Raw genomic sequence first — 14,282 nt, 5'->3', positions numbered from 1 at the left:
GCCAAAGCCCAGATTTCAATCCATAACCTCCGAACTGTGGGGAGGTGTGCTAACCAGGCATCCACTGTGCCACCCTCTTCCGAAAGTCAAATCTCCGAAACTTCATACTACCCTGCCTGCCCTTGCCTTTTTTTGGAAAACACCATCAGGTAAGACAGGATGAAGAGGTACGTCCTTCCAAACGTAGGAAAAGTTTTTTTGACACCGATTTTGCTGACCAAAACAGATTAAATTATCGGTTATTAGCATGTATTTTTTGGGGTAAATTTTTTTTAAACAAAATATCGGTATCCTGTCAGAAAAAAAATGTCTGGTATCGCCCATCAATACTTCGGAGCCTCTTTATATAATTGGCGAATGTTTTATCGATTCACATTTGGCAGGTTTGTTAAGAACACTCTTCTCTGTAGTGTGTCACATTTAGAATTCATTTTTATGTTCACTTTACAGGGACTTCACTTTGGCGTTCGACGGGTAGATAGTGGAGGGAGCGTACGCGTGCACGAGTGCGTCGCGCGGTCACGCTGTAGTGCAGCTGCTGTCACGAGCTTGATCCCAGGGAGCGGGGTAAAAGACCTGGAGAATTAGAACACGCGGAAATTCTAAGCTATACTTCCTTTGCCGCACGATAAAAACACCACAGCTACGCTTTGTATCGGTAGGCTGACAACAAACAGTAAAGTGTTGTTGTTTCGCTCAACCGGTGATATATTGCAGCATTTGAACGCTATCGCTAGCCAGCCAGCCAGCCAACCAACCAACCAGCCAGCTAGCTAGCTAGCTCGCGCTTCAGCTAGCCGTACGCCGCCTGTGACTCGAGGACAACTTAACGGCGTATTCTCGTGCGGGATTTTCATCGACGCCCCCAGTTTTTGCAATTGTTACGCTGGTCCGCAAGACATCAAGGCCGCGCGAAGTGTTAAATATCGAGTACATTCCTACCGTAGCCGTGTGTCGTGTTCTTCGCGTTTAATCCTCGCTCGAGGAGGATTGAATGAAATAGCTTGACATATAGCCAGCGTAAAGGTGCCAGTTAACGGGGAGGTTTATTTACCGTGCTTCGCCTTGCTCACCGCCATTCAGCGAACCTTATGATCAATGCCATCGAGCCTGCCACATACTCAAAGCAACATCACCAGAAAACACGAAATCACAAAGTTTTCTCTTTTCTTAACGATCGACGGACAGCGCTAAGTAGCTAGCTAGCTCGTCCTCCACTTCCAAGTTGCCCATCGTCCTCTTCATCGAAGAAGCTGACCAACGGCGGATATTTTTTACTTTCAGGCCGAGTGAAAACCTGCAGAAATGCCGGCTGTGTCGAAAGGAGATGGAATGCGCGGATTAGCCGTTTTCATTTCGGACATAAGGAATTGTAAGTGACCTTTCTTTTTCTTTCTTTTCTTTTTTTTTGGCATGCTTGTTGGCAGCCTTCCGCCAAAGCTGATAAAAATCATTTGACGTTACTCTTGTTTTCTGGTTGTAACATGTTCCACCCCCATCGGTTTAAAGTTTGTATAGTTTGACAAACAGATTCTCCCCCCCAGTTTTTCAGTTGCATTGTTGCAATTTGCAGTTTGTTATTAAAGTGCAGAATAGCAAACCAGACATTAACCTTTCCACTTTGGTGTCATACCACAATTAGAAAAATATTAACACATTCCAAGGTGTATTTTGGGATTGGTTACTGTAAAATTCTACAAAAGACGACGTTTGCGCAACGGTTATGTTAATGTTGCAAAAATAAACGTATTCCTCATACACCCCAAAATACCAATCCAACTGTTTAGTTGTACTGTATTTATTTAAACATGGAAACGCCCGAGAAGATATCAGGTCTTAAGCGGTGTGCAGTTGGACAACTTATTTTACACATTATAGGCCAAGGGTGTTGAAGTCACTCTTTGTGGCTACATCATTCTCAATTTGATTGATTATTTATTGGAAATTTTGCTCTGTACTTGACTGTTAAGGTCCTGCCCATTGTCAGCTGGAATAGGTTCCAGATCACTTGCGACTCTTCCACTGCCCAAAAAAAACTGTAGGCGCCAAATATGCATTGTAACTGAGAGGGTTGGCAGCGAATGAGTTTTAAGAGAACAATTGTTATAGAATCTGAATGGATAATAGGAGATTGGAACTGTTCAAACAGTCCGCTTAATATAATTTCTTTGAAAAGCAGGTCAGCTATGTGGGAAATGCACCAGTTATTTTACTCCAATCATTAAACCTCTTGCAAAGCAGCCGTTGTATGTCACTGCTTTTTATTTTCATCCCTGGAAATCAATTGTTTCCCAAGGTTGTATATTTGTGATAAAACAGTACTGTCAAAAAAAAAAAAAATGAAGGGCCACTGCGAGCTTTTGTTCTTTGTGATGCTTTTCACTGCAGCCATTCATCAACATCCATAGTGCAGGTGTGTAGCTATCGGGACAATACAAATAAATATAAATATAACTGTTTCCCCAGCAAAGCTGTTCGAGCAAAGGGTCAAGGGGAAAGGATGATTTTGCTACATTTCGAACGGCTCTACATAAATGGTGAAACCGTCCATCCCTTGGGAACATGATGGCGCAGCCAGTCCAGCCATCATCCTTAATAAACCAGGAAGCAGCCAGCTATCTCGCAAATGGATGACAAACAAACACGATGACGTCGCTGACGTTTCCTTGGTTGATGGTCGTCATGCAATTGCAAAAACCAAACATAAAAATAATGAAGCGGTTGCTAAGAACTTTGCACTTTACCGTGTGTCCGAAATTTGGAGAAAAAAACAAAGCGTGACAGTGAGAAAGACGAGAGGAAACAAATGTCACCAGCATTCTGTACATTTTTGGTTGTTATTTATGTATTTGTTTTACCTGCATGGTCAAGGCCATCATGCTACCGTATAATCAATCTTTCACCCACCAGGTAAAAGCAAGGAAGCCGAGATCAAGAGGATCAATAAAGAGCTGGCCAATATTCGCTCCAAATTCAAAGGGGACAAAGCTCTCGATGGCTACAGCAAGAAGAAATATGTCTGCAAGCTGCTCTTCATCTTCCTGCTTGGCCACGACATTGACTTTGGACACATGGAGGCCGTCAACCTGCTGAGTTCCAACAAATATACAGAAAAGCAGATTGTAAGTTCCCGTCAGCATTGGTTTTCGGAACCAGTGGCACCTCAAATTGACCTCCGATTTGGCACAAATGTTCCTGGAGGAAATAAGAAAGACAATGGACCCCCGCTGGGGATAAACCGCCAAGAAGCATTTTTCACAAAAATATCAAGTGTGTGTGTGTGTGTGTGTGTGCGTGTGTGTGTGTGTGTGTGTGTGTGTGTGTGTGTGTGTATAGATTTTAAAAAAATATCCACTGTATCTACAGCATATATGTTAACAGAATCATATTTCTGGACACAATTATCCCAATGACTTGTTGTTACGAAGCTGGGTTCTTTGGTTGTGTTAAAAATGATCCCAATTTGTGCCGCTGTAAAATCAAAAGCACTTTTGTTTTCCGGCTCAAATGTAAAATTAACATTGGACAATTGCACAAATTGATTTTCCGCAATGCAGAATTTCATGAAAGGTAGACACGACGCATGAACCCCCCCCCCCCACACACACACACACACACACACCAAAAAGAGTTTACGGACCATTGGTGTTGACAGAAGTGGGGATCAAAGACCTTTGTGTTAGCCTCCGCACACGGCTTCGTCGCGGTCTCGCAGTCTGAATCTACTTTTATTACTCGGAACCTCAGTTCGCATCAGACTTGACTATCAAGGGCAAGCCAATGCTTTCGATCAGTTTTCCTTCTTTTTCCTGTCGGCCCTCATGCAGTTTAAGTCAGCTTAACATTTCCACATTGAATGTTTGGTTGACCGTCGTCACAGGAACAGGAAATATTGAGTAAGCAGAATCAGAGAGTCGGTAGTCTCTTTTGGAAGCGGTCAAAGTTGACTGTTAACTGTGGAAATTCTTGAGAAACTTTAACCGTAGGTCAGCTCAGCTCAGATTTGTTCATATTTTAAAATGCCATCAAAAATAAGGGAGGTGATCAAATCCAGGGTTTGGGACTGTTGGTGTCGTAAAACCTTTCTTAGTTATATTTTGAAGATTAAAGTAGCTTTTTAACATCCTCAACTGTAATTGATGTGTAAAATAATAATAATCATAATACTTTAAGAAAGAGTCAACCACTTTTTCTATCAGGTATAAAATTAAATGTGAACTCCACTTTTAATGACGTGCGACAAGCACAGTGATGGTGATAGAGTGGAACGGTCGAATGAAAGTTGCCTCACCGAAACACTAAAACAGTCCACTTCGCTATGTATCTTCAGCTCTTCCTCATCGATTATAAATAGTCTACTTAGCTTGAGTCCGAGCAGGGACGAGGACTGCTTTTTGCAATATTTGAATTGCCAGTTCTCGGGTCATAGTCCTAGCTCTCCGCTCTGTGATTACAGATGCGTTCAACAGGTGCTATGACAAAAGAAACCAAGACAAATAAGAGTTCATCCTTTTGATGCACACTGTGGTTGGATTCCAAATGCCCACGTGTCACTTGACCTCATGCATGTTCATTGTCTTTTAGAATCCTGTTTGGTTGAACTCGACCAAGTGCGACTTGAGGAGCGGCCCAGGGTTTTAGTCTGTGACCTGCTTCAGTTTAATTTCCCTCTTGACGGAAGGGCTACCCGAATCTCATCAAATCTGTAAACAAACATTAAAAACGACATTTTCCATGATGTATCTCCTTGAAAGAAATGTTGGCTACCGCTTACCAACCGACGCCACAGTCGAGTTTATGCTGGGTTCCACACGTCTCGGTCCAAGTTAGGTGCAAGTCAAAAGAGGTTCTGAGAAAAGTTTATGGGTTCAGTCCTGGCCTTCAATGTCAGATCTACATGCAATAAAAAAAAGGGCCATTCTTTGGTGCACTCTACTCTCACTGAGCTCTCTCTTGTGGCATCATGTGTCTTTTTAACCGCCACGCATGAGGAATCGCTACGCATGGTGGTTATCTTGCCATGCTCCTAATTTTTGATAAGAGTAATAGTCCTACCTCACGATTTTCACCTTTTGCGGCGGCGGTTTCTGGTCCCCGTTAACCGGGGACAACGAGGGATCGATGTATCTGAAATGTTGGAATAGCGGCAAGATTTCTGTGTGCTACTGCGCCGCGATCTCCTTCTCAATGGATTCACCGTGTCTGCAGGGCTACCTGTTCATCTCCGTTCTGGTCAACAGCAACAGCGAACTGATCCGCCTGATTAACAATGCCATCAAAAATGACCTGTCCAGCCGCAACCCCACCTTCATGTGCCTGGCGCTTCACTGTATCGCCAACGTGGGCAGCCGGGAGATGGCGGAGGCCTTTGCCAGTGAAATCCCTCGCATCTTGGTCGCTGGGTGAGCGTGACTTTGCTTGAGCCCTTACTCCATTTGGCCACGTAACCGTTGGGGTTCCACTGAACGTGATGCAAATGCTCACATCTGCCACAGGGATACGATGGACAGTGTCAAGCAGTCAGCCGCCCTGTGTCTGCTGCGGCTCTATAAAACTTCTCCGGACTTGGTGCTGATGGGGGAATGGACGTCCCGCGTGGTGCACCTTCTGAATGACCAACACATGGTGAGAGCAGAGTTGAATGAAGCGGCAAACCTTTTCATTCTTAATTGATGGCGAAGTGCAGTTCATTTGATGAACACTCTTTCGATTGCATTTAACATCCATAAATTCACACGCACACAGAATCAAGGCGCGAGCTGATTGGACTGCACGCAAAAGAGCGCCCCGAGCAGTTGTCGAGCTGCACTTTGCTAAAGGGCACGTTGGCAGAAGCGCTCTGGCTCCCTTGCAGCGAGCAGTCCCATTTTCCAGATTTTCCTCCTAACGCGTGACTTGAGTCAGCCAACCAGCCAGCCAGCCCGTTCCTCACAGTTTCATCTCGTGCTGCCCTCTTTTATTTGATTTCATTCGAGCTACATTGAACTCACATCAGTGGCTGGCCTGTTCCATGTGTGTTTTTTCTTGCTTAAATCATGGCTTCTGTCATCTGCCCTGCAAAGAAGACAGAAGTGAACTCTTTCTCTCGTTGTTTTTATATTTGCAGGGTGTGGTTACAGCCGCCATTTCTCTTATCACCTGTTTGAGTCAGAAGAATCCAGATGAGTTTAAGACCTGCGTTTCCTTGGCAGTGTCTCGACTTAGCAGGGTGAGTAATTCGCACAAACTGGAACACCAAACATTTCTCAAGTAACTGAAGCTCTTCGTGAGCAAGTCCATTGCTTTATCACATGCGGCCTAGCTCAGATGAACATGATTACATTACTCGGCCACATTTTTAGAAAGCTCGTTGTTTATATTTAAAATATCATTCTGTCTGTTTAACCGTGCTTCTGTCATAACTAAATTACAATTTGTCATCACTATTTTAGGACCCACAGACCTTCTTATTTCTTTTCTTTCTTTCTTTCTTCTTCTTGGCGGCGTTGCGTGTTTGCGTCAGTCATTAGCAAAACGGGAGTCGGTCGGTACTGACCCAGTTCGTGACGATTCCGGTGACGGACAAAACAACCCGCTTGCCTTGTCCATCGTTTTTTTTTTCTTTCAAGTTTCTTGTCATTGTCATTCGCCAGCACAACTGATGGATGAATTGATTTGTTTGAACCAATCCAAGAATTGTAATGTCATTCACAGGCGATAACAGTGTACACTCCTATTCTTTGTGTGTTGACATTCCCAGATGAAGGGAGCCTCTAACATTCTGTCTTGCGCTTCTTTAGATTGTCTCATCAGCCTCCACCGACCTACAAGACTACACCTACTACTTTGTCCCAGCCCCATGGCTGTCTTGCAAGCTGCTGCGCCTGCTGCAGTGCTATCCTCCTCCTGAAGATGGCGCGGTGAAGGGCCGTCTGGTGGAGTGTTTGGAGACCATCCTCAACAAGGCGCAGGAGCCACCCAAGTCAAAGAAAGTACAGCACTCCAATGCCAAGAATGCCATCCTCTTTGAGGCCATCTCCCTTATCATCCACTATGACAGGTGAGCAACTGGAGCCTCCGCTCGACGTCACCGGGGAATCAAATACAGACAGCCACCGGAGGACATAGTTTCAATGTGAATTTTTCAAACTGATGTGGCGGAAATATTTCTTGGCATATGTTTTGTTTCAAAGTGAGCCAAATCTGCTTGTGCGAGCCTGTAACCAGCTGGGTCAGTTCCTGCAGCACAGAGAGACGAACCTGCGCTACTTGGCTCTGGAAAGCATGTGTACGCTGGCCAGCTCAGAGTTTTCTCATGAAGCAGTCAAGACGCACATTGAGACTGTCATAAACGCGCTCAAGGTGATTGATCACGCACTTGATCGGTTGAAACCACTTTTTCGCTTCGCATCAGTGCACAACTGCTTTTAAAAATAACACAATATAACTAACTCTGAGCAATATTTAAAGTCCACGCATGCTAATACACCTTTGTAATTCAGTCTCCACCCTTTTCTCATCTCTTGTCCGTCCCCCCCCCCCCAACGTTGTTCTTTTTGCAGACTGAGCGGGATGTTAGTGTTCGACAAAGGGCAGCAGATCTGCTGTACGCCATGTGTGATCGCAGCAATGCCAAGCAGATTGTAGCTGAGATGCTCAGCTACCTTGAGACAGCTGACTACTCCATCAGGGAAGAGATGGTGTGTGAAACGGACAGAATAAGAATAATGTGCTTCTTTCGTTTTATTTTTTGCTCCGTATTTGCGTAGTGGGGAAATTGCAGTTGATGATGTAATACATTTTTACGCCTCCTCTCCCTCCCATTTGAAAGCGTCGAACGGATGCATCCATCCGTCCTAGGCATAGCAATTCATTCGTTTCTAATACATGTGTTGACTCAAATCCAAATGTGCATGTTCAAAACAGAATCTTAATTTGAGTCAGGCATGTTCTCAAAACAATCTTATCAAATGACTGAGTTTGATACAATACAATATATCTTTATTGATATGTGCTTTCACAACAGCTGCAGCTGTAGCAAAGCACTTTACACAACAGTTAACATACAATAACAAAATAATATCACACAACACATAAGATAAAACACAAGCGCCCGGAGGCTGTTCAGTGGCGACAGACAAATAGCGCCGACATTCCTCCCAATCAAAATCAGTGCTGGCGCACGCGCGCTGCCGAGAAGGCGCAACCACCAAGCACACGAGTGTCGTGGCCGAAACGCTGAAAACAGTCCAGATCGGGTCCACACGAAAGACGGCAAACACCAGATGACGAAAAAAAAAAAAAAGCAGAACTCCTGAAGAGCACTTGCCGACTGCTGCCAACCTGGCCACCATCTTGGATCTTACTTTTTGTCTTTCAGGTGCTCAAGGTAGCTATCCTGGCCGAGAAGTATGCTGTCGATTACTCCTGGTACGTCGACACCATACTCAACCTCATCCGCATAGCTGGCGATTATGTCAGCGAAGAGGTATGGTACCGTGTCATCCAGATTGTCATCAACCGTGATGATGTGCAAGGCTATGCTGCCAAGACAGTCTTTGAGGTACTACTACTTTGATCAACATTGTGAAGATTAAAGCGTGCGTGAAAAAAAATCCCTTAACTCATTTAATGCCAAAACACAAAACTATGTTCGCAAAACCCCCGATCATTTAGTGCAGAAACGTATAAATACGTTTTGGGTGTTTCTCACCCCAAAAATATGAATAAAGGGCTTTGATAAAGGGTGTTATCTTGCAATAAATTGCAATTTACTCAAGAATGGTAAAATGTAGAAATATACTTTTTTATGTTGAAAGAAGAGTGTTCAAACGTAATTTTGGTAGGTTCAATGCTTATATACCAAGAGAACTCACTTTGCTGTAGGCCTTTAAAAATGAGTCAAAATGGTGAAAAATGACTGGCGCCGGGTTTCTCAATTTGAGGAAAACCGCTGGCATTGAATGAGTTAAATTAGTTTGCACTGACATTGGCGCTGCTGCTGCTTGTGCTGATATTTCTCCTCAGTATCATGCCGCTCGGTGAAACCTCATCCAACATTATTTCATGCACAGTGTTTAGTACTAAAATGTTGCTGCTGCTTCTCATGAATTGTGTTCAACTTTGGCACTGTCCTCTGTAGTCATCCCGACAGAAAAATGGAGTTACTCTTTCTTCCAGGCCTTGCAAGCCCCCGCCTGTCATGAGAACATGGTGAAAGTTGGAGGCTACATTCTCGGAGAGTTTGGTAACCTCATTGCCGGTGACCCCCGTTCTAGGTATGTGCCTGTTTTAGGCAACCCAATGTTCAGTTGACAGGACACAAAGTAACTTGTGTTCCCTTCTCCAGCCCCCTGGTGCAGTTCAACCTTCTTCACTCCAAGTTCCACCTCTGCTCTGTGCCGACTCGTGCCCTGCTGTTGTCGGCCTACATCAAGTTTATCAACTTGTTCCCAGAGACCAAGGCCACGATTCAGGAGGTTCTTCGCTGCGATAGCCAGATTCGCAACTCTGACGTGGAGCTCCAGCAGCGTGCCGTGGAGTATTTGAAGCTCTCTTCTATCGCCAGTACCGATGTCTTGGTAATTCCGTCATTTTGGATTGAAATGTATACATGTGCGATAACTTTTGGACTTAATTAACTCATTGAATCCGCACCGTTTTCCCTGCCACAAAGCCCTCAATCCCAGCCGTTTTATTGGACTTTGACTGATTTGCAAGGGCCACAGATTATTGCGGCAGCCTACCAAAAGAAAGATGACTATTTTCTTTCAGCCGGAAAAAAAAGTTTCTGTTCGTTTCCGTTCTTTTGAAAAAAGAATGAGATTTCATCAAATTTCTCGAGAAAGACCTTTTTGTAAAAGCATGCATTTCAAGGATGGCACCACCATTTTTTTTTTTTACTTTTGGGACTTCTCACACATCTAAATGAGACTTTCCTTTTCTAAATCAAGACCACAAAAAGGGGTTTTTGATTGCAGACTCTGCACTCTATCGAACTGATCAAATGAACTATGAGCAGAAGTGAAACAAACTGTGTGCAACACTGTTGAGATAGCGCCTCGAGAGTGGCGCAACGCTGCCACTGCAGTTAAAATACAAAGCTGCCTTCAGAGGGACATGAAATCGCTCCATCGGCACAGCTGGAGCTTTACGCTGTGTTGAGCGCTATCCGTCGTTCTGGCAGCGGACCCTGGTCTACCCTTCTAGCGCCTTACAACTGAGGATCCTCTTTTTTGGCTCGTATGGCAATGAGCGCTGTTACAAATTCTACATGCACCCCCAAAGTAGTTCCTGTCTCGTCATAGTATAATTTATTGATATTTTTTCTTTTGTTCTCCTAGGCCACTGTTCTGGAGGAGATGCCTCCTTTCCCCGAGAGGGAGTCTTCAATTCTGGCTAAACTGAAGAAGAAAAAGGGGCCTGGTGCCGTGTCGGTGACAGACCTGGAGGACAGCAAAAGGGAGGGCGGGGAGCTGAACGGAGGCGGTGATCGGGGTCCAGACACATCAGCAATGGTTGCCTCCAATGCTGTAAGTGGACTGTCGGAGGGTGGGCAGTCAACCACGTTTTCCCCTCGTGGCTCTCATGCAAAAGTGTCCGTTTTCTTCCAGTCCACCCCATCACCATCAGCAGACCTCCTTGGGATTCGAGCCGGGCCGCCTGTTGGCACTGCTCCAACCAGTGCCGGCAGCCTATTGGTGGATGTGTTCTCTGAAGCAGGGCCCGCCGCACCCTCTGCTGCGGTTCACGACGACGGCTTTCTAAGGTGAAGGTCATCATCCTAATGAACAGACGTAGAATTCATTTGTGCCCGTTAGCCAAAGTCCAACGGGAGCTGCTCCTGATATGATCACATTGTAGGGCAAATGTCAACGTGTGCTGTTGGTTGGCCAATTGAAGAGATCAATATTGTCTAGTCGACTGTCCCCTCTCTGCGTTGACATGTCCCTAAGTAACACGGTTACGGATGGTAGATGGTAGTTCAAATCACAGATGGAGTCCAAGCTCACACGAATAACATCTGAAAACTTGAAAAAAATCTCCTTTCATCTGCCAACTCAAAACTGGTGACAGGCAAACTAAGAAATGTTCCTCTGCCTCCTTCAAGTTGTACTGATGAGATTGCATTGGCATGCTGGTTCCAAGGTGTGTGGTTACATCAGGTTTTGGATTTCAACTTGCCTTGTTACCGAAGGGCTTTAAAAGAAAAAAAACAAAACAAAACATTGTTTTCTGACACTTTGTTGTCTTTTAATGTGATTGGATTTGGTGTTTGTGTCCGTCTTTGTCCCGAAAGACCGCTTTTTAACATGCGCTTGTCTGCTGCTTGACATACTGTTGCTCAACTCTGGACCTGCCAACCTGGAGGAAATTGTATTTTAAAATTTGAGAGCTGTTGAATTCTGCCCTCCTTCCGACCAAATTCGAAAACCATCGATGAACGACTGAGGGATATGGCTGAAGAAAAAAAAAAATGTCATCCCCTCACGGTAACGGTATCTCATGGTAGAAACGTGAGTGTAAGAATGATCGTCAAACTACACACCCACTTCTAAAGACATTGTGTTCAACATAAATAGCAACGGAATACAATGCTTTGCAAATCATGTTCAACCTATATTTAATTGAATAAAATCATTGTATTCTGTTGTTGCTTGCGTTTAACGCAACATCCTGACGTCATTGGAATTGGATAACTCGGGGACCTCCTGTAAGTGCAATTCGAATTAACTTTCAAGAAGAAGTGCTCGACTTGTCTATTCTTCTCCCTGGTTGGCAGGTTTTCTTTACTTGTCTTTTCTTTATATGTATTTTTTTAACTTACCGTGTATGTGACTTGTCTTTCGTCTTTTTCTCTTTTCCTTCTCTCCTTTTTCCTGTGTGTGTGTGTGTGTGTGTGTGTGTTTGTGTTTTGGTTGAATGTCTGCCCTATACCGTGATTGGACATTGGCAGAGATCTGGAACAGCCCACCGAGACCTCTGACTCCTTTTTGGTGGAGGGTTCTGGTGACTCGGAGTAAGGGCCTTGTAGTCAACAACAGATTCAGCTAGAAAACCACAATTATGACATCTTCATGCTGTCATAATGGCATTGATGAAATATGCCCTAGTGTTGTTAATAGATGTTTCTGTGAATGGGTAGCTTGCTCAACCATTCAGCTTAGAGCGACACACACAAAAAAAAAAAAAAAAAATCTACATCAGCGGTGCCCATTTGCGGCGCGCCATCCATTTTTCAGCGGCATGACCAAAAAAAAAAAAAAGAAGCTAAAAATGACATTGAACATGGGCTGCAAGGTTACTTCAAAAAAGGTGAAGCTGGGAAGAATGAGAAGAATAGCTGGACTGTACAACTTTTGCTATATTCAAAAATACAAATAAACCATTTCTGATTAAAAGAACACAATTTATCTTCCAAACACTGGTGTGAACCAAGATGGGCAGCGAGGGGGCATGCCTAACGTTCAGCGGGGGTCATTCCAAAGAGAAAGAGTGGCAACAGAAAAGCCTCCGTCCCCTCGGAGCCTCCGCTGAGTCCTCGCTACCGCTAATATAGTGTCTTGTCCCCAGACCTGAGACAGCAAGCCCGGGGTGCGGGAGCTCAGAGCGGTAAGGTGAGGCGAGACCGTTTCAAGATCTGAAAAGAAATCATCGGATCTTCAAAAGAACTCTAAAACAGACCCAGCGAAGGGATGCCAGAGTAGGAGTTAGGCGCTCCCCTCTTACGAGTACCGGTCAAGAGGCGAGCGGCAGCACTTTGGACCAACTGGAGAGGCTTCATGGAGGATTGGTTGACTCCAAAGTCAAGTGCATGACAGTAATCCAGCCGAGAGGTGACGAAGGCATGAAGGACTGCTTCTAAGTGGTCGCCAGAGAAAGTGCTCTTACGTTGTGTGGTGGTCTAATCCGGTACATTTGTTGAACACTTTACCCCACACCCCTGCACCTATAAATGTGCGGTAACGTTACCAAAAAAAAAAAGGAATAAGTCACAGACACTCTGATGTAAACGTGTTTTACATAGCAAGCAAGTTGATGGCATCGAGCTCCTGCATCTCCGTAGCCTGTGTCCTGTGCTGCTTGAATCATGTGAAGCGTGTCTGTGGTAGCATGCGGTCAAAATGTATTTGGAAAGGGATTCATTTTCTCTTCTTTTGGATTTTGATTCTGTTCTCCGATGCAGAACGTATCAAGTGCTGATTTCCTGTTGCGCGAGTCTTTTCAGGGTATTATTGCCTGTTCATGTCCAAATTCTGATCGAAGACAAAATTGTATGACAGTACAGTGCAGCCTATGTCAGGTTGATTTCTTCAACCAAAACAATAGAAAATGCCCAAATACATGCTGCTGGCGTTGGTTTCTGTTGTTGTTTTTGTACAAACTGTGGTTGGACATTGTTACTAACCATCTCCGCATTTGATCTGGTTTTCCTTTTTCTTCTCTCAACTCTTCATCATCACATTGCCACGTTGCGCATGTGTTGAGGGGATGCCCTCTTTCTCGTCTTCCTCCATCTCACTCCTCTCTTCTCTTCTGTGGGCTGTCGACATCCTTGCACCGTCTTTCAGCTCTGCTCCTCCCTCTGAGGATCCCGCTCCCCCTCTGTCTGAGGCCGATGAACTCCTTAACAAGTAAGCTCTTTCTCCGTTCGAAAGCTTTGTTGCTTTGTCTGTGCGCCCGGGCTCTGCGTGATCGCAACAGGTTGCGTGTGGCTGACTTATCAAGGAAAAATATTTTCCCACTCGGCTGTGAAATCTCATATATTCTCGGTCGAATCGCTTTTGGAAAAGCTAACGCAGCGAAAGTTCCCTTTGAGCGGGGCACGTAGGGACCAGGCCGGACAGTGAATGTTGCACTTTTGGGGTGGTCATTGCTTCTTTTGGATGGATGACATCCAAAACGCCCTCAGCGTTGTGAATGTCATTCACCTGTTTTTCAAGGGTCTGTCCAGTCCACGAAAGTCACTTTGAGCTGTTTTTGTTCAACAGGTTTGTGTGCAAGAACAACGGTGTTTTGTTTGAGAATCAGCTCCTACAGATTGGCATCAAGTCGGAATATCGTCAAAATCTTGGTGAGTAACGGCTTCCAAAGCTTTACAGATAATTGGTCAGAGCCAAGGCGCGCTCGGGTTCTTTTCAACGGGCAACGACAGTGCATCCACAAATCCATCAAAGTCCTCATCTTTTGTGTCCGAAGTGAACGGCTGGCCAAGCTATGCATCAAACACGCCAGGCTCGCTCTCGTCATGGTCAGAGTCAGTCTGGGGTCCCTTGTCTTTGCTGCTCTTTTCTCGCCTGATG

General features: G+C 44.8%; 1 protein-coding gene across 5 annotated transcripts in view; it reads left to right on the top strand.

Annotated features, from left to right (window-relative positions):
• Positions 1–340: 340 nt before the first annotated feature.
• The window catches only part of ap2a1 (adaptor related protein complex 2 subunit alpha 1), an 18,162-nt gene continuing 4,220 nt past the window's right edge, over positions 341–14,282 (top strand). Inside the window, exons 1-17 of one of the 5 annotated variants that reach the window (XM_019884826.1) lie at positions 341–567; positions 1,285–1,372; positions 2,911–3,122; positions 5,209–5,402; positions 5,496–5,625; positions 6,107–6,208; positions 6,780–7,039; positions 7,173–7,341; positions 7,542–7,679; positions 8,360–8,542; positions 9,160–9,257; positions 9,329–9,560; positions 10,323–10,511; positions 10,593–10,747; positions 11,936–11,998; positions 13,551–13,613; positions 13,971–14,053. In XM_019884826.1, the coding sequence (XP_019740385.1) occupies positions 1,306–1,372; positions 2,911–3,122; positions 5,209–5,402; positions 5,496–5,625; positions 6,107–6,208; positions 6,780–7,039; positions 7,173–7,341; positions 7,542–7,679; positions 8,360–8,542; positions 9,160–9,257; positions 9,329–9,560; positions 10,323–10,511; positions 10,593–10,747; positions 11,936–11,998; positions 13,551–13,613; positions 13,971–14,053 (2,338 nt within the window). In that variant the 5' untranslated portion in view covers positions 341–567; positions 1,285–1,305. Of the gene's footprint in view, positions 1,373–2,910; positions 3,123–5,208; positions 5,403–5,495; positions 5,626–6,106; positions 6,209–6,779; positions 7,040–7,172; positions 7,342–7,541; positions 7,680–8,359; positions 8,543–9,159; positions 9,258–9,328; positions 9,561–10,322; positions 10,512–10,592; positions 10,748–11,935; positions 11,999–13,550; positions 13,614–13,970; positions 14,054–14,282 lie in introns of all 5 variants that reach the window. The other 4 variants (XM_019884827.1, XM_019884825.1, XM_019884829.1 and 1 more) reach the window with 4 other exon arrangements.

The sequence above is a fragment of the Hippocampus comes genome, unplaced genomic scaffold (genome assembly GCF_001891065.2).
Source record: "Hippocampus comes isolate QL1 unplaced genomic scaffold, H_comes_QL1_v1.1 scaffold46, whole genome shotgun sequence".
NCBI lineage: Eukaryota > Metazoa > Chordata > Actinopteri > Syngnathiformes > Syngnathidae > Hippocampus > Hippocampus comes.
Note: the sequence above shows the minus strand (reverse complement) of the source record. Positions and strands in the feature narration are given on the sequence as shown.